The 23,124-nt window shown below is 40.1% G+C and overlaps 1 protein-coding gene across 1 annotated transcript; it reads left to right on the plus strand.

Annotated features, from left to right (window-relative positions):
- Nucleotides 1-2,455: 2,455 nt before the first annotated feature.
- On the plus strand, nt 2,456-23,124 carry PDXK (pyridoxal (pyridoxine, vitamin B6) kinase; the record flags this gene model as incomplete). The annotated part of the gene is made up of 11 exons (XM_010131990.1): nt 2,456-2,533; nt 3,164-3,218; nt 10,696-10,800; nt 11,992-12,075; nt 14,548-14,594; nt 16,775-16,860; nt 17,665-17,710; nt 20,345-20,456; nt 21,479-21,615; nt 22,180-22,246; nt 22,994-23,124. Coding segments are annotated over 11 exons (930 nt in total), but the record flags the coding sequence as incomplete, so codon positions are not given.

Below are 23,124 nucleotides of genomic sequence, written 5' to 3' on the forward strand. Positions count from 1 at the left end.
CTATCATCCTTACCCAAACTGGCTGTGGGTTTAGGTTTGTCCAGGATTTGCAGTTCTGTGGGTGGGCAACAGTGCTTGTACAGAATGACAGTAGAGAAAGAGTGAGGAAACCAGGAATTGTTCTCTACTGGATGGCGTGTAAGAGAGCTGGTAATCTAAAATGGGGTAATTGTAACACAGGTGATGTGTGTCTCTGGCAGCTGGAGCCCTGGACATTTACAGAGTGTCTGCTGTAACCTACATTTCCAAAACCAGAGGCAGATCTATCACCACAGAATTCTTTCTGTAGGGAGCAGGGGAAGTAACACAGGTGTAGACTACTTTAAAGACTGGTACAGAGAAGCAATAAATTAACCAATATTGTGCATTTCGTAGTTAGCTCAGTCCTCACACTAGCCAAATACGATCTGAAGGTGTCAGTTCTGACATAGGCAAAATCCAAGTGAAGTGAGTTCCTTCAGCTGATTTACACAGAGGTGCAAGGAACATGTAAGTGTGTACCCCCAGAGGAAAATAAAGGTTTTTAACACCCAGAGTTGGGTGATTTTGCAAACATATAAGAGTCATATGCAAAAGAAATGAAGGTAGCAAAGGGAAAATGGTGCATCGGAGAGTTTAAGGTGAAACTGTCAGTATCTCAATAAAAGCATTTGTCACACAGGTGCACCTGGCAAAGTGCTACTTGTGGCTTGTACTGTATTTTTTGAGCAAAGCATAGGAAAACCTGTGTGCTTCAGTGAACTATGATAAACCGTTATCAAGCTAGAATTTGTTCTGAACACATAGCATTGAAAAAATTGCTGACATCCAGCTAAATACATAATTTTGGATGATACTTGATACTTTTGTGTACAAATATGAAAGACTTAATTTTGTGTGATTTATCTGATTCCATGCATTTGCTCTGATCTCAGTTTTCTAGGTGTGTACATGTGAAATTCTGTATTCCTAATTAGGTAGATAATTTTCAATGTTAAACTCCCTTGCTGAATTTGAGCTCTCTGTGGCTTTTCCTCAAGTATTCAAAAGCACTTTCTTTTATCAAGAGTCTTTTACCAAGAGTTGGTCTTTTATCCACTCTCTTTTACCAAGCGTCCAGCTAAGCTAACCTGACAGCTAGCTGTCTCTTGAGGGAGGAGGTCTCCCTTGTATTTTCCCTTCTGTTGGTTGAAGCAAATTAACTGGCCAAAACAAAAAATCGCTAATGCTACAGATAAGCTCGTTGAGAAATCAAATGATAGCTAGTGCTGGTGGAGTGTAGGATTGCGCTTTCTGGTGACCATCAGCTAGTACAGTGCGTGTCTGTGTTGTAGAGCAGCCCTTCCTTCAAGCAGTCGTGCATACTCTCCTGAAGCACTAAGTGTAAACACGGCTGGTTAGTAAGTGATAGTGTGTTCTGCAGTGTCAGATGCTAAATAGTCGGAGAGGCGTGATCTAAATATTGCACAGAAATGGATTAATTCACAGTTGTTACCAAGATGTTTGAAGGACCTAAGAACTTCTTATGCCTATTTAATTGCAGGGAGGGGAATTGAATATGGGATGACAGTTTGGTTAGAGACAGTATTCTCATTTATTACTTTGAAGAGCGTGTGTAAACGTCAAGGTTAAAGTCACAACACTACTGTCACGTTCTCACTGCTTTAATTCCTGAGTCTTTAAAATAAAATCCACAAAGGTGAAACAAGAAACTGGGGTGAGAGTAGAAACAGGTTAATTTTAACTTGACCAGGCTGAGACAACCCACCATGCTGTCTATCATTAATGTAAGATTACTTGGTTACTGGTTAGGGATGAGCAGAAACCTTTATTATATATTGAAAGAAGAGACTTATTCTGCGAAGATCTGTGTGAACTCTGAGCTGTGAAATGACAGAAATGCAGTGCCTGCAGGCAGGAGGAACTACCTGCTGCAGAACATACTTCTACCTTGTAACAGCCTAGGGTCTGAAATAAGGGCCTTATCACTTAACGGTTTTCAGGTGAGAGAGAAAGTTCATGCACAGGGAAAAACTAATGTCTGGCACCATACACCCAGAGATTTTTAATACATGTGAAGGGGTTGCCTTTTTGACAAAAAGGGAGATGCGTGCATTTTGGTGAAAAACGTGACTTGCAAAAGCTTCATTTGCTCACTCCCCCTTCTCCAGCAAATTGCCTGAACGTGGATCATAAACAGCAATGCATTGTTACTATTATCACCCAGCGTGACTCAGTGAGCCGTATATAGCAGCTTGTCTTTTGAGGAGAATTCTTACTCAGAGCAAGTAGGATGTGGAAACAAATATTAAATGTCAGACTGTTATGTCACTGGTGCATTAGGATTTCTTACATGGCAGATAAAACTGTCTCAAAATTACTTGAACAGCCATGCTTGTTTGTATTAAGCAAGTATTGTCATGTTAAAAAAACTCATTAGTTTTCTCCTGATTTAATGCTCTTATTTTCATGATAGTTACCTCTTTCGGGCAGCAACAATGTGTTTGTGGATTGCACTAGCAGGTTCTTGGATATTTCAGTATTTGGATTGCTGGTAATGCAAGGCAGCAGGAGGCTTTTGGAGCATGCTTTAGGGTTTTTTTACTGTATGTATTTAAACTCTCTCGCTTTGATCGCCTAATCATGCCTCAAATTAATTCTCTGTGATTTTTTTTTTCCTATTCTCTTTTAGTTGTAAGGAAACCGTGACATCCAAGTATGGCTCATAACACTGATCCCTCTTAAGATGCCTCTGTCCTCCTTTTAGAAAGATAGGCTTTCTGCAATACTAATAGCATCTTCCTACCATATTTTGCATTAATTTAGTGTCTTGAAATTTAGACTGCTTTTCTTGCCAAGGAAGACTAGCCAAGGCTTTCCTCAGGGTTTCAGTGATTGCTGCTGGACCAGCCTCTTCATCCTTATCCCCAGATGAACTCTAGCCTGAGGATCTAGAGCTCTTTTTCTGGTGCTGTTGACAGTGTCACTTTTGTTTCATGTCCTCTGCAGCAGCAGAGTACTGCATTGTTTGTTTACGTTGCATGTATGTTGACTCAGCTTTCACAGCACTCAAGATTTTTAAATATGCACTGGGCAATAAGAATCCTTTCTCATGCTTTGAGATACTGGTAATGTATTAACAAAGGTGTGTTAGTAAAAGAAATATTCCTGTATTCTCTTACAGGTTTTGGGATTCGAAGTTGATACGGTGAACTCTGTCCAGTTTTCAAACCACACAGGTAAAATTTTACATGTGTCTTCAGATACCACTCCGCAGTCACTCAGCTCAATGTGGCTCACCTCATTACATGACAGTGGGAAGGAAATCAGTCTTTTCAGGATATAGGACAAAAATGTAATTTTCATGTTTTGATTCAAGTCTCACAGAAGTCTGGATTGAGGATTAGGGTGTGATATGATGTGGTAATGTCCTGCTCTGCTAACTTCAGAGTGTGAGTTTCTTTTGTTGGGCAGTAATCCAATTAACTCAGAGAAGTAACAAACGTACGGCCATCTGTGCAGGCAGGCTTGTGAACGGGGGCATCTCCAGTAGTGCTTTCTGTGCCTTTTGGCCCTATGACACTCATAATCATATTACCCACCCAAACATCAGAATACTGAGCTAGATGCAATGTTTCATCTCTTTATGTGCCCACCTAGGTGGCTAACAAGTATCTAAAATTACATTCAGGAGGGAGGAAGGGGGTCCAGTGTAAATTCATTTGGTTGTATTTTTAATTTGGTTCAAAGCCTGAATGTGATGCACTCACATAATACTTCCAGAATTCATAATGTTCATAGTGCTAGAGGGCTTTATTTTTCAAAATAAAGCTGATATATATTTATTTTAGCAATACCTTTCACCTGTAAAGATGCCCTAAGTGACTTGCTGTTTTCAGATCTATAGAGACACGTGTACCGTCATGATGGTGACAGGTTTTTTGAGGGCAAATCTACTCTAGATAAAGAAATACTAAGGGTGTCTTTTAAAAATTATCCAGGAACAAATGCTGACTTTTAGCATCTTGGAAAAGAGCAAAAATTGTTTCTAACGTAAAACAACAAAAAACCCCGACAGAAGTAGAGATGCTTTCCTAGTATCTCCAAGGTAGAGCAACTGCTAATTTTTGGCACAGAGAGCACACTAGGAAACCTCCATCCTCTCTTACTATGCTGAGCTCCATGCAGCTTTCAAAAGTTTGTAAGATGTTCCTATCACATGAGCAATTTAGCGTTACCCTGGAAAGAAGAAAGAAATGTTTCAAAGGCAGCTAAAAAGCCATCTGTACTTGTTGAGGAAAGGCACGAAAGAGGTAATAATTAAACAAGGGGTGTGAGGGGGGTGTCTTTCCTGGATCAGGCAACAAGTGCTTATTTTGCTTATATCCTTTGGCCCAGTGCAAAGGTTCTGTCATGTTTTTAAGAGATACTTAGATGTGACCTATGTTTCTTTATTGTATTTAGTTCTTTATTGCCTTTATTGTATTTAGTTCGGGATTTTTTGTTTTTTTTTTTTTTTTTGATAGCTGGGTCAAACTGTTGTAATCTTCCATAAATTAAGCATTTTTTTCATGTGAAATAATGCAGCACTCAAAATGGGTGAGCACCTGTCGTTTGTTGGCTTTCACTTTCAGGATTCAATCAGCTTTATAGGGCATTAAAAGAGCTTAAAAGAGGTTTTATTGGACAATAAACTGAATGTGTCTGAGGGTAGGAAAATAACATTACCAATAGGATGACCAGGGTCTTAAAAAAGGAGGAAGATTTTTATTTTTTTTTTAATAGTACCACAGCTGGAGAAGGGTTACCAGTGCTTCTTTCAAGGTTTGGCAGACAATGAAGATAGTAGAAGAAACAACAAATTAGTGATATCCATCCCCCATCCACCAAGAAGGCCTAAATTATCATCCCAAATCCAAAAATGTTTGAAAGATCACAAGCCTTTAAAATATTCAGAACTTTTATTTTGTCTCCTGGTGTTTAGGAGTCGCATTACTGGTTTTTTCTGTAGTCTTGATTATCTTAGTAAATGTTTGAAAAAAATCCCGAAGATGGCTGCACAACCTCATGACGTTGGAAACAGAGCCTGCAGAAAAAAATCGCAATACACTAAGTGTTTGGCACTTGCCAAGGGTGAATAAAAGATTGTCTTTAGAAACATTGGTTATTTGGCTGAAAGAGGAAGGAATGGAACGAAAGGAAGGGCACATACTCGCTTATGTGGCGACTGCAGGTAACTGCAGGAAAAACACTGCAGTTTTTCCGTTAAATCCTTTCTACCCTCTATTAAATTAAAGGGTGGATTTGGAGCCTAGTGTCTTTGCACCTCTTTTGAGAGAGTTGTGTAGGAACATGTTGTGTCCTCATATGAAGACTTTTTTAAGATTGAACGTTGGCGTGTACCTGCGCACCAGCTTGCACTAGGACCTGGGTATCAATGTACCACTGCAGGAACTGGTGAACAGAAACTGCCAAGCTGGGCCGTGGCGTGTGTCTGGAGCAGTGCCACAATAAAACGGGAATCATATGCTGGATGGATGGGTGAAGATAACTTGATTTCCTTACAAGAACAAGATCTTAAGAGAACCCTTTCTGTGGTCATCATTAAAGCTGAAGGGAAAATTTCAGCTTCAAAATCTTGCTGTAAACTTTAGTTTCTAAAGGAATGCACATATCAGACGGGCACAGGTAGCAAAAAGTGTGGGAGGTTTTGGACATGGCGTTCTCTCTTTCTCCATTCCCACCTTTAAACCTGGTCGTGTCAGCAAAAGATAAAATGCAGAGAGAATTTATGACTAACAGACTTTCTTTGGTGAATCATTATTGCTTTTTTTTTTGCCATGTCTTCAAATTAGTAAGATACCATGGGCCTATTTCTGCTGACTCCTGCTCAGAAAATTCAGCTTTCTTTAGTCTCTGATAGTCTTAAAATTTGGAAAATGTGCTTTAAATCAGTCCCCCTGAGAGAACAGTTTGTCATGTTGCTTAGTGAGGAACTTTTATGATTACAGTGACTCACCCTTGAATGGCATCACGCTTCATGTACAAATAAAAGAAGCTGTCATGCAACCTACAGAGAATCTGCTTTTTATTCTATTTTTCTGTATTGTTTGCAGGAACATCTCATCGTCTGATGTGCAAAAATAAAGATGTAGATTTTTATTTTGTATTGCTGATTTTTTGGGGTGCATTTTTGATTCTTCAGTGATTTCCATTTTTGTTTTTAGTTGGTAGGTTAATGATAAGCATATAACGTGCTTACTTTGCCATCCAAATCCTACTTTTGAAACTGCTTCTGAACAAATAGCCTGGGGTTTTTTCACTTCTGACTTCCACTTAGTAAGCGTGTAGTGGGTGGCTGGGTTGGCTGAGAGGTCTAATACGTGGGAAATTATAATTATGTCTTGTTAATGTGAGTCTTCACATTCTACCGCCCATATGCTGTCATTTACACCTGTGCAGTGTGGGACAAAAACAAAGAACCTCCACTCATGCCTAACACTGGTAGTATTTTACTCCCACACCAACCAGCTGTAAAAAAAATCCAGTGGAGAATTTGGTACTGCATTTCTGGTTTTGTTGAAGGCCTCCTGGTAGCTGAAGGTCAAGTCCTGTGTTTAGACCAGGTTGTCTGCAAGAGTGTGCATGTGAATTTTGTGAGACAGATGCGACCTGGTTGCCTGCCCATCATGAAGTCCTAAGCACTGGAACTTTCTCTTTCCTGTGTTAAATACTTGATTACTGAAGCTGCTTGGAATAGCTTTGCAGGGAGCACCACAGGAGGATCTCAGACCTCAGCACAGAATGTTCTGGGTTGGAAAACAAAGAACTCTTATGTGCCTTGCTATACTTAAATGGTAGCGCTTTTTTTTTGGTTTTTTCCTCTTTTTTTTTTCTTTTTTCCTTCCAGTACATTTGGGACTTTTATTCTTTTCTTTTTTCCTTGTTTTTGAAAGTAATTAGGAAGCTTATAAATACATTCCAAAGGAGAAAAAAAAAATGTACCAGTGAAGAAAGGCAAGAAAAGTATGTACATTCATTTTGGATGCAGTGTTAGCTGCCTGTCGTGGTTGTTGGTTTTTTTTTTTTTTTTTTTTTTTTTTTTTTTTTTTTTTTTTTTTTTTTTTTTTTTTTTTTTTTTTTTTTTTTGTACAGTTGAACCAAGACATTTCCTTGGAAATGAATGAATATGTTTATCATTTTAGAGGGATAAGTGACAAGAGGCATCTCTTACCTGGTTTTCCTTTCCTTATCTGCTAAAAGCAAATATGTAACATTTAATTGCAGTAAAGGCTGTAACACAGATAAACAGAAGAAGTATAAAGATGTTTAAATATTTATGTTCATCTATGTGTTTAAAATTATTACTAATCTGGGAGACGAATGCAGTCAGTCTGAGCCAATTGCGGTTTTGGAGAGCTGTATAATGGTTTGCAGTGTTTTCTCTGCTCTCTCAGTCCAGCACTGAGGGGAATTATTTGGTGATTTTGTAACCAAATCAAGGAAGACTCAGCTTTCTTCCTCTGTGGAAGATACAAGCCAAGATCTCACTTTAATTTCCAAGATAAGAGCGTAGTAATTTGATCTAGCTGCTGTGTCTAACCAGCTCTGTAGTCTCTAAATGGGGCACAGCTGTTTTGCCAAGTGCCAACTTGAAACTTGTTCTTTAGTTTTCTTGGCTGTGGTTCTCCTGTAATGTGTGCAGACAGCCAAGGTAGTGGGAGACTTTGAACTTCTGTATTGTTATGTGCCACAGTGGAAATATTACTGCACGGTAGGAGTTCTAGGAAGAGGACAGATAACCAGAAGATGGTAAGTTTTCTCTTGCTGTTTTTCAGATATTCACATTTAGAGGCATAGGCATAGGGATAACGTTTCTAGGAAGCTGACCTTTTTTTAGGTCTTGCAAGGCAGTCTGGGCCTTCAGATGTGCTCTTTGCACTGGAGATCTTATGTTTAGCCGAGGAAGAAAGCAATTCCCCATTATCATCCTTAACTCCAACCACTCACACTTTTCCCTAAAGCTAGCTGGACCTCGTATGTTTAAACTTGCTCTTGGCATTCCTTGCTGACTAGCTTTGAGTTCAGCACTATGCAGTGGGGTGTTTTTGTCCACACGGTATCTATATGGATTTTTTGCTTTTCCTCTTTCAGGATTGTCCCTTGCCCTCTTCCTGGGACTCCAAGGTATCCATCCTTCAGTTAGTGAAACCCTTTTTGAATAGGAGTAGTTACTTTCTGTACTCACTTAAATGAGCGCCTTTTTCTCTTGTCCCTCTCAGAAGCTGTTTTTTGGTTGTATATTCCATGAGGAGGATAGGATAAATGCAGGGTCATGGGATCTGCCCTTTGTTCACCGTGTTTCATAAAGTTACCCTAGGGAAATGGTTGGATGGTTTCCACCTTGCTGCCGGTTTTGATTTTGTTTACTACTTCTTACACAAACATAATTTCAACTCCCAGTGAAATCACAGTTCTCTGCAAATCCAGTGAAGGCATTGTCCTTTTCCTTCTGTCTGAATAGCTGGGGCTTCCCTGAGAGCTTCGCTAGGGCTTTTTTTCCCTCCAGCTATCATGTAATTAGATTTTAGGTTGTATTACATGCGTTACCAGGTGGTGAAAAGGATCCTCTGGATATCCGTAGAAGTCGTTGCTGCAGAGTTTGGACAATGTCCCTACCGACGTGAGTAACTTTCCAATTCCTTAGCTAAGCTGGACTGCTACCTAACATTTTGTTCCTGTGTTTATTTCCCTCATCAGTGGAAGATCAGGGTGACACAGACTCTGTGCATTGACTGTTTAAGACAACTTGACACAGGAAGGTGAACTTTTTGTTAAATAGTGAATGCGCAGGGTTCCTTTGCAGGAATGGCTCCAAAGAGTATCTAGGTTGTCTGGCCATGTATAAGGTGAATGACTGCTCCTTTGCCAGCTGATCTTGAGTCTGGGTGAGAACTGCCCTCAGTTTTTTTGATGGGCTCAATGGAATAAGAAGGACTCTGTGTTCCTGTACAAACTGGCTTTGCAGTGCTAATAGAATTAGAGATTCGGGGAAGAGGAGGGGGCAGATTATTTATCTCTGAAGTTTCAGTTATGACAGAACATCTGCATATGTGTAAATAAGCCAAATACTTGAGTTAATTGTAGTCAAGAGTTCCTCATATGCTTGGGGCTAGACGTGTGCCCAAATGTTAAGTGTTGCCATTTTGAATATTACTATGTTCTGCAATGGAACTACAGCCCTGACATGTGGGAATCCCTCACTGTTTCTTCACAGAGACTTTTTAGAAAGTGTTTTCTGGGGGAAGAATTGTAGTGGCTGAGTCAGTTCATCAGCCAGCTGGCAGCAAGTTGTGTTTTAGAGGCTAGGTCTTTGTGAGCTGAGGAGAGCAAAATGATCCATCTGCTCGCCCTACTGTGAGAGCATTTGCATTCATAAAAAAGAAAACTGAAAAATGTGCTTATCCTAAACTCTAGGCACCTTTTGGCAGTTACTCTTATAACACAGTTTAGAGTGATAAAGCCAGCAGTTTTTATCGCAGAATTTTCCATCTCTAAGAGCAGAAGTTAAAACAAACAAAATAGCATTTCTTCACACGGGGGTGGTGTGGAAGAATGTATGTCATTTAACATTTCACTGTTCCTAATTCCAGTTCATAAAAAGATACGCTTTTTAAGAAACTCTGAGTTTATGGAAGTTGGAAGAGTTAAATTGTGGGTGCATCATCTAATATCCTGGAGGAAGGATTCCTGTATACATTCTTGTATACAAGGAAGTGATGGTTGCCTGCTAGATGGGCAGGTTGATTGACAAGATGCAAGGTGCATTTACATTTTTCAAGGAATGTTTAGAGTCTGTCACAGAAGATTAATTTTTTTTCCTTGAAATTGGCTAACATGGAGCTTGGTCCATTCTTTACTGAAGTCAGTTCAGCTTCCTCCAAGTAACTTCCCTTTCCATCCAATTCTCAGCCAAGAATATTGGCTTGTAATTCCTAGAGGTCATTCAAGCATGAGAGTATGGATATTATTTGTTTGTAGTGCCTTTCTGATACTCATTCGCCTCCTCCGGGATCCTCAGTATTAAAACTGCTATTTTTGGAGGAAAATCTATCAGACGACATTGTATGTTTAAAGAGCATCTGTGACAATGTTCTGCTCTGGTCACTCTCTTTGTTCCATGCAGGTCCCAGTGAGGGCTGTATCTGATGGGTGCAGCAGTGCTGCATGCCTGTGTCCAGACAGATCTACAAACCTGCTTAAGCTTGTCATCTACCTGTCTTTTCTTTTTTTTTTTTAATAAAAAATAACAATAATGACAAAAAAAATAACAAAATGACAAAAATATATTATCCTGACACCTTCCTCCAGTGAAGTCTAAAACACGGTTGTCCCCCTCCACACGGGAAAGAGATAGTTATGCTGGCTCCATGGGAAATCTTGCAGGAGTTTGTGCATGCTCTGATTTGCTTATAAATGGACAGTCTCAAACCCCAGTGTAGTCACTCCAGTTCCTTTGGGAAACAGAAGTGCTAAGGATTTAAGCACATTAACTGTTCTGGCAGCAGCTTTTATTTGGCAACAGCGTTTTGCAGAAGAGGAGGTGGAAATGCTTTCTGGTGCCAATATCTGATAGAGTTCCTCCAAGTGTGTAATCTGTGTAATCTTAAATAGAAAATCTAACTGTTGAAAAATTTTCTGGCATTTACTTTGTAGGTTATGCCCACTGGAAGGGTCAGGTGTTAAATTCAGATGAACTTCATGAACTGTATGAAGGACTTAAGCTGAACAAGGTCAACCATTATGACTATGTACTCACAGGTAAGAAAAGCTTATCCCTTGGAGTTCCCATGAGATGTAAACAAAAGTAAAGAAGTATAAACCATATTCCTGCTTATTCCAAAGCAAGCAATTGCATTTCCTGTCCTTTGATTCCTCCTGTAGTTGTGTGGGTAAGCTGATCCCCTTGTATAGTTTACAGACTCGTACAGGCCAGTCATGTACAAGCCTAATTAACATTTCAGGAGTGCCTCTACTGAAAAAAAAAAAAAAGGATGAGGAATGTCAGAGTATTATAAAATTTATTATGAAGACACGAATTTAACCCTTTCTCTTTCATGTATTTGTTCTATTTACAATGAAACACTCAATGTAAAACAAAAACTCCAATTCAGTGTAATTCTTTTGAAACACTTCTGTTAATAATGTTAATCATTCTCTGTATTTTTCTTCAGCCAGTCTACCATCACTGGTCATTTTAAACAAAAATCTTTTCTTGGCTTTTTTGACTGATTATAAGCATTTCATAGACATAAAACAAAGCACTTTGGACAAAAATGTTGCAAGTTTTTTCCATTTCTCTGCGACATCTTTGAATTGATTGATTTTGCGAGTAAAATAAAAAAATCTCCAAAATATATTTTTAAATACTTTAGTAGAGTGAACAGGTCCAAGCTGAAGGTTTGAAGAAACTACCTTGCTAAAATATTACTATTGAATAAACTAAAATAAATGACAATCAAATTACTAATTCATAAAAGTTGTAAATAAAGTTAATAAATGAAATAAATACATAAATAAAGAAAAATCTATAAAATAAAGAAACTGAGGATGAAATAGGAGTATTGTGATTAGGGCCTTGAGATATAATAAAACTAATTTCCCACTTATTTTCCAGTTTTTTCCTTTCAGCCTGACCTTTTTGTATATATGTTCCGCTATTTTGAAGTGGTATGAGGCCTTCATACATAATACTTAGTAAATGGATTTTTAAGGTTATATTTATAGTTCTGCAAGCACTGTCTGAATTTGTCTTCCACCTACTATTCCTGAATGAAATATTAAAATGTCTTTGTTCTAAAAATGCATTGTTCCAAGGAATGAGAAGCATGTAGCATTGCTATCTAAAATGTAAAAAAAAATCACAATCCCCCAAAAAAACCCTACCCCCTGCCCCCCAAAAACGTGTTCATTAAAATACATTTTAAAAGTGGTTTTTTTTTTTTCCCAAAGGGTATACAAGAGACACATCGTTTCTTGCAATGGTGGTGGATATTGTCCAGGAGTTGAAGCAACAGAATTCTAACCTCGTGTATGGTAAGGATGTGTATTATAATCCTTTCTTCTTCATCATTGTATATGCCCATACTTACCACGTTTTAGGATGAAAACTCTCTTCTGATGTTACCCAGCATTTCACAACCATCTTGTGTTCTGATCTGGCTGGGACCAGCTAAGGCTCCGATGAAATTTTGTTTCAGCATTGCTTAAGTGTTGAGGAAGCTAGTTTTTTATATTTCTGATTTTACGCCTGTTAGCGTGTTGCTTGCATTATGCCATTCAAAGGATAATGTGTCTTGAAGACTGATCATGTCAAAGAAAGGCTTGTAAAATCCCAGCCAGCTGCTGCTGTTCGTAGTTAGAAGCATAGACTGTACGTGCTGATAGCTGAAGCCTCTCCTGGATTTCCAAGTCAGTCAAAAGAAGGATAGACACTCATGTCGCTCTGCCGTGGTTTTATGTTACATCCGAGAAGAAATGTCTTACTGAGCCTTATGAGTTCCATAATTTAGTTTAAATTCAAAGGCTTTTTTAACTCTGGTGCCTTTTGCTAAGGTTACATGGGAGCACTCAAAGAGCAACAGACTACCAACAGCTGTCATTAATGTATCATGTCAGGCTGAAACCTGTGAGAAGAGATTCTCCTCTTTCCTTCCTGACTCTTGAGTGTTTCAGGACTGTTGAACATAAGCAGCATAGGCTTGAATTGAGCAAAATGTTTAGAGTGATAGGTCAAAGTCAGTGGGGAGTTTTAGTGGATAGAAGCTGTGAATGACAGTTTGAGCCTGTAATCTTCAGGTTCAGTAAACTGTGTGGTCAGGAAATGTCTAGAATGGTTCACAGGATTTGCAAGGTGTAACACTGGAGTGTGATATCTGACTTAAAATTAACAAAGCACAGATCGTATTTGGAAAGAAGTAGCAGATGTATCTTCGTGAGATCAGGTTTTGTTGCTTTTCAGCCTTTTTAGCTGTTGCATTGACAGGTTCTCCAGACTCTTGTACTAGTAAATGAAAGCTCAAAACTCTGTTGGAGTATGAGCAGAAAGAAACATCTGGCTGTACAGAACATGAAGGAAGTGGTGCTGCAAAAGCTGTGAGGGTGTATGAGGTGACAGGTGCTCAGTGTTGTTACACAGCCACTTGTCGTGGAACAGACCCCATGGGCCACATTGTGACATCAGGAGCAGCCAATGCTGTGTTCTTGTCTTGGCTACAAATGCAGTGAGTTGGAACATCTGGTACTTTCTTGTCCTGGTTATGGTACAAAGAGTGGGGAAAATTAGGCAGTCCCTAATTGTACCTGAAACTCCTGCTGCCTGCATCATGGCCTGCCCTGGAAGGTGCCAGGATCGCCTAACGAGAATTGTGGCCAGAATGCAAATATCATCTCCTGTAAGTAGCAATCCTAAGTGAGGCCCTTTGAGCTGTCTGGGCTGTGACAGTAAGCTGTGACCCAGTATCTCCCCCTGAGTTGTGACACCTCTCATGGTGTCCTGGAGTCTTTGGGTGTCCTGGGGATTCCCAAAAGTAGATTTAGTAAGGATTTCAAAGATAGTCCACTGATTGATGCTAATGAAGAAAAAAGGGTCAAAGATCATCTGCTGGCAAATGCTGATGAAGGAGAATAGTGAGTAATTCACTGCCATTAGATTATGTGAGGTTTCAAAGGTCATTTGGTACCAATAATTTACTACAACTTGCAAGGAGAGAAAAATCTTGATCCTAGTTTAACCTCTAGATCTCTCTGTGTGTGTTTCTGTGTGTGCAATTTGATTTAGGAAATTTTACAGGGTTGATTATAGCAAATTTTATTAAATCACTCTGATAATTGACTGATGATTAAGTATTGTTAAAAGTTAGATAACCTAATCTTGTGATCTGCCATAGTATTGTTAGTCTTAAATTGCTGCTGTCTCAGAGTTGTGTAGGATCCATAGTCACTCTCCCCCCTACAAATTGAGGTAGTAATTCAACAGGAGGTTTTCCTTACCCTTTGAAATTAATCAATAGAAAGAAACCATTGACCAAGTCTGGGACTCAGGTTGGATCTAGCTGCACCTAAGTACCTTCAGGAGTTTAGAAAGCAAAGGTGTCCGTTCTGAATCTCGTGACTCAGTGGGAGAGTCTCCCTTACCTTTTTTTTGTGTCTCCCTCCAGTCTCTGTGTAAATAATTTTTATTCAATTCTAACTCAACTTTCCTTTGTGTGTTTCTTCCATGTAGGAAGAGTGAACCTTGCCATCAAACTTGTGATGTTGCACTTTTACAATTTCGTATTAAAATCACTTTTACTTATACCTTTGAAGGTGGTTTTTTTTTTTTTCAAGTGATCTAGATCTTTTCCTCCATGAGAAATTGGTGTAGTCAGCAAGATTTTAAATCAGGATTCCATGAGAAGTGATTTAAAACAGTCGTCTGTGACACTACTATTGTTACCCAAAACCCTTCCCTCCCACTAGTCTCTGTAACCATACACTGTATATAAAGCTATATTTGTTCTGTTACAGTATGCGATCCAGTGATGGGTGACAAATGGAATGGAGAAGGCTCTATGGTTAGTACTTCCCTGTTTGGATTCTCTGGATAGTGAATATTTGCTAAAGAAAGATGTATAAAGATTTACGGATTTTTAAACACCAAAATATAACTACTTTACCTAGGTGAGGCTTTGGATTCCAGCATCAAGTGAGTTTGTACTTCAATTTCCTGTATTTGAATGAGTTTAGTATCTGGGAAGAATGATGGTTGCATCTCCTTGGGATTATTTCCAACTCTCTGCCAAGACAACAGGCGGATTACAGACCCGGTCTGAAGGAAAATAACTGCTGCTCCCCCTGCTTATCTATATGGAGTTCCCTTATCTTGTATCAAGAACTCTGTTTTGGTTGGTAGACGGGCTGGCATTTTCCGTAATTGTGTGAATTGACATACCACTTGAACCTAAATGAAGATGACTTACTTCATCTGAGATCCAACAGCTGTTAGGCATTGGGCTGTGATAGTGACAGAAGGGTTCTCTGTGCCGATCCCAGACTGCATATCAACAGAGAAACATTCCTTTTTGATCAAAGCTAGCAGATAATTTCAGTAAAAATGCAGTGTGAGAGGACATCAGCAATAATGATATTTTGTGTTTTCTTCTGCCTTACCTAGGCATGTACTGTGAATTCCATTTTGTCCTTGTACCTTTTGACAGATTATCTGCTCATAAAAAATCACATGAAGTAGCACTTATTAATAAATTTGCCATTCCTTTTGTCTTCTATTCTCTCATTTTACTTTGATTGCAATGTTTGTTGTCCTTGACTTTTTCTAACAAAGCAGAGATCTAGCAGCTGTAGAGTAAAAAAGCAAAGCTTTATCTCTTGGAAAAAAATCATAACCATAGGCCTACCTATGTCTTGTGGGTGGAAGATATGGTAGATGGAGAAGAGGAGAATAATTAACATGCAAGCCGTCAACTCATTCCTGCCATAAAAAATAATGAAATCATTATTTAAAATACCTTGGTTTACACATGATCTAGTCTTGCATCTCTGTCTAAAGGCAAGAGTCCTACGACATCATCGGTTCACCATGACTGTGTGAGTGAGCTCAGTATGAGTCTGATGGGTGTTCTGGAGGCACCCAGTGGTACCTGATGCTGATATGATGGGAATGGGAGACAGGACCACATGGGTGCACAATGTATACATGCACTCTGCCCCACCTGTGTAGCTTATGAGACTAACAGAGAAATAAAACATCGGCAAAAGGGGGTATTAATTCTGATTTAGCAAATAGGGTTTTGCCAGAGAATATCAGCTACTAGTAAACAAGGAACTTTTTAATACAAATTTTGTTAAATTAACTTAGAGCAGGACTCAGGAAGGTGAGGTGACCGTGGTACACATCTAAACCGGACTCTGGTGTATGCCAAACACCTTATGCTTGTCAGCTTTGAGCCTGAAGAGCATACGGGCTGGTGGGTTCCTGTTAAGTCTAGGTGTATGTCACCTGCTTGGACAACCAGTCTCTCTTTGCTGATGGACTGTATTTAGCTAATGAAGATGGGACAGAGGTAGAACAGGCAGGGAGAAAGGGAAGCATTGGCCCTCATTACTTGAAGAGCTGATTCTGCAGGCAGCAAAGTGTGCTAGCATTTTGTTAGGCATATTTTTAATGTCCTTATCAGAACTGCTTTATAGGTTAAGTTCTACCAAACAAATTGCAGATCTGATTCCTGTTCACACATACTGAAATACTGCACTGAAACGAGGAGGCAAAATAAAACATAGCATGGATGTTACCTGTCCTAAGCTCCACAACCCAACGCAATCAGTGTAAGCTCATGTTGCCACAGCAAAGGGCCTCTCTACTGTTGGTACAACAATAAAGTAGTTTCTTTTGGAGGTAAGGATATGTCCCCATGTTGGGACACTGTATTTCCTCATGCTTCTGGGTCACCTTGGTGAGAGGAAACCTGAAAGTTCTTCATCCAGGCACCGTTTCTTTTTAATGCTGTCAGTTCAGGCCTGCCTGCTTAGCAGTGCCTCCCATTGCCTCCAGTGAAAGAAGGTTGTACTGTCACCAGCTGGAGGATGCACTGGCTGCCGCTGTAGTTCCTGCTGCACAGCGGTACATTGGGAGGTGTCAGTTACTCAGTGACAGCATGAGTGGTAGATGAGGGAGGGACAGCTGGCAGCCCCACATCTTAGATGCTGCTGACGTTTGATACTGTTTCTTCTCCCCTAGTATGTGCCCAAGGATCTCCTTCCAGTCTACAGGGACAAGGTTGTACCTGTTGCTGATATAATAACTCCTAACCAGTTTGAAGCTGAGTAAGTACTTACTTTTGTTTGTAGCCAAATTAACTTGGGGATGAAAGCAGAGAAGACTGATACCCATTCTTTGTCTCAATACGGTGCCATATGTGTGTATGCATTGGGTTTGGGGATTTAGCTGTTTACTTTCAAGCAGCACTTTTCAGCAAACCTCCAACTGTTCCGTATTGGTACCAATAAAAAATCTGGGATTTTTGTGACGAAAAGGCTTTCTCTTGTTTTCTCTGGTCTCTCATTTTTGTGATTACTTCTTGTTATCTCCAGAGGCCTGTATCTGGGGCAGGTTGAAAAAACACCTCTCTTCCCTTCCTTACCCATTCCCAGGAAATTTTTTATATGTCAGAATATCAAAACTGAAATAATTTGACTTAAACCCCCAAGATTAGATTCAGAATTACCACATCTCACAGGAGTTAAGAATTTAAATGCCTTCTGCCTGTCTTGTCCACATAGCTGTGACTCTTTGGTTAGGAGATAATCTGTTGTGATTCATCACAGTCTGTCCCTCTAAGGGGAGGGAGCAACTACATGGGAGATGGAAAGAAGACACTTGTGAGGGTCTCGTGTGATACAGGGATCTCTACGGGAGACAAGTTAGAACTGGCATGAGTCTGCTGCAGAAGCACTGTCTATGTGTGCACGTAACTTTTAAAGACAGTGGGCTGGTAGAGCAGACCATGAGGCTACAAACCGTTGAGGCCTGTATGGTGCAGTCCAAGCTTTCTTCCTTTCAGAGGAGTACACAAAGCAGCCATTGCCTGGAGAACTTGTGCTCTTTCAAGCTTTCTGTTTCGTTCTCAGGTTACTCACAGGCAGGAAGATTCACACAGAAAAAGAAGCTTTAGAGGTAAGTAAGCAAGGGCTAGAATGTGTAAGATCTTTCTGTATGCCCACCTGCAGTACAGTGATTTGCTATTTTTCTTCAACCTTGAAGTCACTTCGTCCTCTGTCCTTCATTTATCACTAAAGCTTGTGCACTCCAGGTATGAAACACTTTCTGTTCTAGTGTCAGACTTCTTCAGAAACTTCCCAAAAATACGAGAGGTAAAGGCATTGCGGTGGGACTGAGTAGATCTCTGTGAGCTTGTTCTCCTGCAGCGTAGGAAGGATAGCAGCAGCACCCGTGGCACGTAACCGTCCGCTGTCAGCGCGCTGTGGAAATGCGCTGGTCGGGGTGAAAACCCCGCGTGACCCTGGGCGTTAGAAACCCGCATGAGTCGCTCCCTCTGCTGTCCACGTGTGAGTCGTGCAACAGCAGTGCTGAGTGTCACGCGTTCTCCTGGACAGACTCTTTGCAAGGAAGAGAGATTACTAGCAATCTCTTACCAGGAATGACTGAACACACTGTGAATCTCTTCCTGCTGGGGTGTGCTCGTGCTCTGTTTCTCTCCTTAAACTGCCTCAAAGGGGATGAGACCTGGGCTGCAAAAGGATAGATTGCATAGATGAGAAACGAGACTGGGAGTGAAGGCATTTGGGTACTTCCCGGTGAAAGACAGACAAATCCACAGCATTGATAGCTGCTGTCATCTCCTTACAGAGATGATAGATGGTCTGCAAATATACTGTACTGACACATAAGGATTTACCCTTTTACTCGAACTGAAGAAAATAAAAAGCTGTAGGGCTTGGTGATGAAGGACAAAAGAATAATATGGTTTTACTGGTGTCTTGAGAAGGGCTGAACTCTTTGTTCTGTTGAGTAGTCAAGAGCAGGACTGATGTTATTTCTTCCAGTTTGGTTTTGAACTTCAAAGGAACACAAAATATTTAAACAAACAGCAGCTGCAGTGGCACCCTGGAGAGTAGTGGAGGTCTTTCAGCCCAAATGTTTGTTGTTTTTTTCCTCCAGCAACATCACGCAGCATGGGTTGATACCATCTCTTCACAGCAGGAAGCATCTCCAAAGATCTAAGCTCTTTTAATTCTCCCTATCCACCTCCATCCGCAGTTTTACATTACCCCACTCTTCTGGGCAAGGGTGCTTCATGCTGCTAGCTGCTAACTACAGCTCAGTTCTCTGTTCCCATCCTCACCGGTAGAACCACAGTCTTGAGGACAACACTGTTGGCTGAGCAGGCATTAGTTTTAGGTTTGCATATTTCGGCTGCAAACATGAGCTGCATGTGCTAAATAATTTTAGAAGTTAGTTTTCAGACAGTTTGTCTGATTCATATGGTAGTTCTTACTTGTGATTTGTTTAAAAAAAATCTCTTCTGAAGATAGGGAATTAGGAATGGGAACATTTTTAAAATAGTTGCTTGCAAGATATTATATTTTAATCTGTCTGTCTCCTCAGATGCACGTCATATTTAGTTCTGTCCCTTCTGAGTAATAATCCATGCTGGGATTTGTCCCCTGTGAAGGTGGTAGGAATTCTGGCATAATTTTTCATGGTGATGTGCTTTCATTCATTTCCTTAGCGAGACTGGTGATGACAGTATAGTCTTATAAAATTAAATATGATGAAATATTAATGTAGAAGGGGCTAAATCCTAGAATTGGAAATAATGGTTATTAGGTTCTTGGTGAATTGTGACTCGAAAAAGAAATTGAGTTTCATGTTACTTCACAGGCTGATTATGTTAGCGTATGCTGATGGGTTTACTGCTTCTTTAAAACCCAGCTGATGCCTCTGCAAAGAGGTCTGACAGTTGAAGAAACTTGGAGTCTTAGAAAGAAAGAAAAGCAATAGAGAATTAAAAAAGAGCAGAAATAAACCTTTATAATTCAGCTGCTCATGAGTCATAGCTAGCCTGAGAGGAATTTTAGTTATACTCTTCTCAGAGAATTAATATTTTATCTGCGTTTCATGCTAAATTCATTATTGAAGTAATTCTTCTGTGAAATGAAAATCACTTCTGTAGTAACCAATTGTGACGTCAGAAGTATTGATGACTTTAAGTGAGGAGCACACAGAGTGGAAATTCACCTCCAAGAGAACATAATTTACAGGTGTAATTTGGTGTTTGAAACAGAATGAGAAAAGAAGATTGAGACAAACACATTTATGCCTCCGATTTAGCTCTTTAACTCTTCATTTTTGCTGACTCTCAAAGTTGTAGCTAAATAAGACTTCGTGACCTGGAGTTACTGGCTTTCTAGTAAGTGTTTCAAGATGCCAAGCTCAGGTTCATGTGACTCTGTATTTGTTCTCTTTTGATAATACGTTCTGAAAACATGATGCAGACAAACATTCTGATCACAGATGAAACAGAGTATTCTTTTCAGAGGAGCGTCCAAAGATAATGCAAACAGATGCTTGTATGTTTTAACAAGTGTGTACATTTAAATACAGATGTTTTGATTTCTCTATTTCAAATTCCCCTAATTCAAGTGAATTCTTTGAATAGAAACTTTTTTCTCTTTACAAATATGCGAAAGTAAGGTGCCTGTGAAAAATCCTCAGTACTATGAATGATGCAAGGTTTAATCGACATACATTGCAGTCACTGCTTCCTCCCTTTTTGCATATGGAAAGGTAATGGATATGCTCCATGCCATGGGACCAGAGACTGTGGTTATCACCAGTTCAGATCTACAGGGGCCTCTAGGAAACGACTACCTAATTGCTCTGGGAAGCCACAGAAAAAGTAAGTAATAAAATCCTTTGTTAAACTGTTCTTGCTTTTAACCTGTTGTATGCTTTCAGTTACTTTTTAAAGAAGAAATTTCATCAGACACATCTGTAGTGCATGGAAGGAACTTAGATCCCTAGAGTGAACTCCTACAGTAATATCAGAGAGTGGTAAGAATGAGGCTGCTCCATGAGGAAAGACAAGCAAGTTGCTGAGCATGATCATAGTACAGCAGAGCACTGCCCTCTTCTGGGAGCACAGGCCCACAGTATCTGAAGAAGCTGAGCAGAACAGGGGTGGTGGTGGAGGACAGGTCCCATTGACAGTCCGGTGATCATCGGAGAAAGGTGAGACAAGCCAGGTCTCTGGAAAGTCAAATCACTAAGTCAAGGCAGCAGGGCTGTATGCAGGTACACCTACAACATAGCTCAGGCAAGGATGATTGCATCTGGGCCTGAGCTTCCGTGCAGCTCCTGGGCGAGTGGGCAGAGCGTGCGTGGGTGGGCTACGTCCTAGGTGAGGTTGATCGGGGCCATTAAGTAGTAGCCATGTAGTATTAGTAGTAGATCCAGGTAGTAGTAGTAGGCCAGCTCCGAAATAAGTCTGGTCATTCCAGTGGTAATTACAATATGGCACATAGATCAGATATTTTTCTGCTGATGTCTACAGCTGCTCTCGTGCCTCCATGCAACCCAGAGATACTCTAGATTATGATTTGGGATGCCCCATCTAGGATTCAGCAGTCTCCATAAATATGCAGTTTCCTGAGCAAGCTGCTGCTGTCTAAATGAAAATAGGTGGCTCTCAATCCTTCACGAAAATGAAAATGCTCCCTCTTAAGTGAAGTACGTAGTTGTAAATGCTATCAGAACTTAGCAAAGTTTTTAAAAGGGGCGGTACGAAGTTTACAGTACCCCTTGGCATCCTTACATTCCAAACAACAAAGGAATTCAAATCTGGTGATGACTTTTGAATTACAGTAAGTGCTATTGTAGGAAGTGTGGGCTCTGTTACTTAACTGTCTATCTGTGTTGTAGCTAAAGCAGATGGTACCAACATGACACAGAGAATTCGAGTGGAGTCTCCTAAAGTGGATGCTGTCTTTGTTGGAACAGGAGACTTGTTTGCTGCTATGCTTTTGGCATGGACACATAAGCATCCGAACAATTTGAAGGTGTGGCAGAAGTTACTTGTCTCTCTGCAAGTTCAGACTATGTTTCTCTTATTTTAAATTACTTTAAGCGTATGATATTATTTAAAGATTCTCTTCTGTTTTAGCCTTTCCCCCTCACCTTACAGGAAAAAAAGCAGTGTTTCCCTTTTGCCAAAACGTTTTAGCTTGTACAACTTTGAATGGTCGCATTTCAATTTAATGGATGTTTTAATTTTACCAGATAAGATGATGTTCTATCTAGAGAGAGAGACTGCATGTACGTTTGTTATTATAATTTTTACCCTTACTTCATAATAAGCATTGGAAATCATTTATCAGATCCATTTTGCTGTGTCTTTCCCTTAAGCACATAGTCCTCGACATGGGTGTATGGTTTCTATGCCTGCTTTGAGAGAATTAAGAGATTCTAGATTTTTTTTTTCCTAAACTCTACATTACATAGTCATCATCCTGTTTGTGTCTTGTCCATCATGTTTGCCTCTTAATAGCCATGTTTTTGAAATAATAATATTAAACTAGGCAGCTGAAATTTTACTAAAACATGAATATATTATGTTAACACAGGTGGCATGTGAAAAGACTGTGTCAGCCATGCAACACGTTCTGCAAAGGACCATTGAGAGTGCAAAAGGTAATTCATTCAAACCTTGTCTCCTTGTTCTGTCTGGATTTGCACCAGAAGAAACATTCAAAGAGTTTACTGAGTTTCCTGACTAAAAGCAGTCATCACTGCAGAAGCAGCCAGAGAATTGACAGAATGAGAGCTTGGTATTCTTGTCAGGGCATGGTCCTTACTGTCCTCCAAGCCTGTTTTTGACAACGCCCGACTGAAGATGTCACTGTTCAGCTTGTAGTGGGACTACCTACAGTCATGCTGACTGCTTGCACTCCTCTGCTAAACTGTGGTGAAAGAACTTGAGGAAATGCTGAGTTTGATGTGGAAGAGAGTTTCTGTTTTAAGTGTAGTTGCCTCACTTTCCCTTTGATTGTGTGTGTTTAGTATTGAGAGGAGTTTATGGACTAATATCAGACTGTCTGCTGTATTGGCCATGTGAGGAATGATTTTTTCAGCTTCTCTCCCCTTGGAGTTCTTAGGTCTTTCAGTTCCTAGGGAGATCCAGATGAGATTTGTGGGTTCTCAGAGCATGTCTGTGTCACTTTGTAGTTCTCGGAGGAGTTGTATTTATTTCCTGGAGAGAGGTGCAGAACAGGAGTGATAAGAAATCAGAGTGCTGACCCGGATTTTCCACCTTAGAAGCCTCTAGCAGGGAGATTAGGGAGGGGAGGAGAGTAGAAAAAATGGTGGGCTAACAGAACAATGTAACTTGTTTCTTTTTATGCTGCTGGCTTTAATGACATTCTGATGTCATCTTTTTAGTGCAAGCTGGAGAAGGAAACAAACCAAACTCAGCCCAGCTGGAACTGAGAATGGTCCAAAGCAAAAAGGACATAGAAAACCCAGAGATCATAGTGAAAGCCACCGTGTTATAAAGGCTGTACGTCTCCAAT

The sequence above is a fragment of the Buceros rhinoceros genome, unplaced genomic scaffold, assembly GCF_000710305.1.
Source record: "Buceros rhinoceros silvestris isolate BGI_N320 unplaced genomic scaffold, ASM71030v1 scaffold11782, whole genome shotgun sequence".
Classification (NCBI taxonomy): Eukaryota; Metazoa; Chordata; class Aves; order Bucerotiformes; family Bucerotidae; genus Buceros; species Buceros rhinoceros.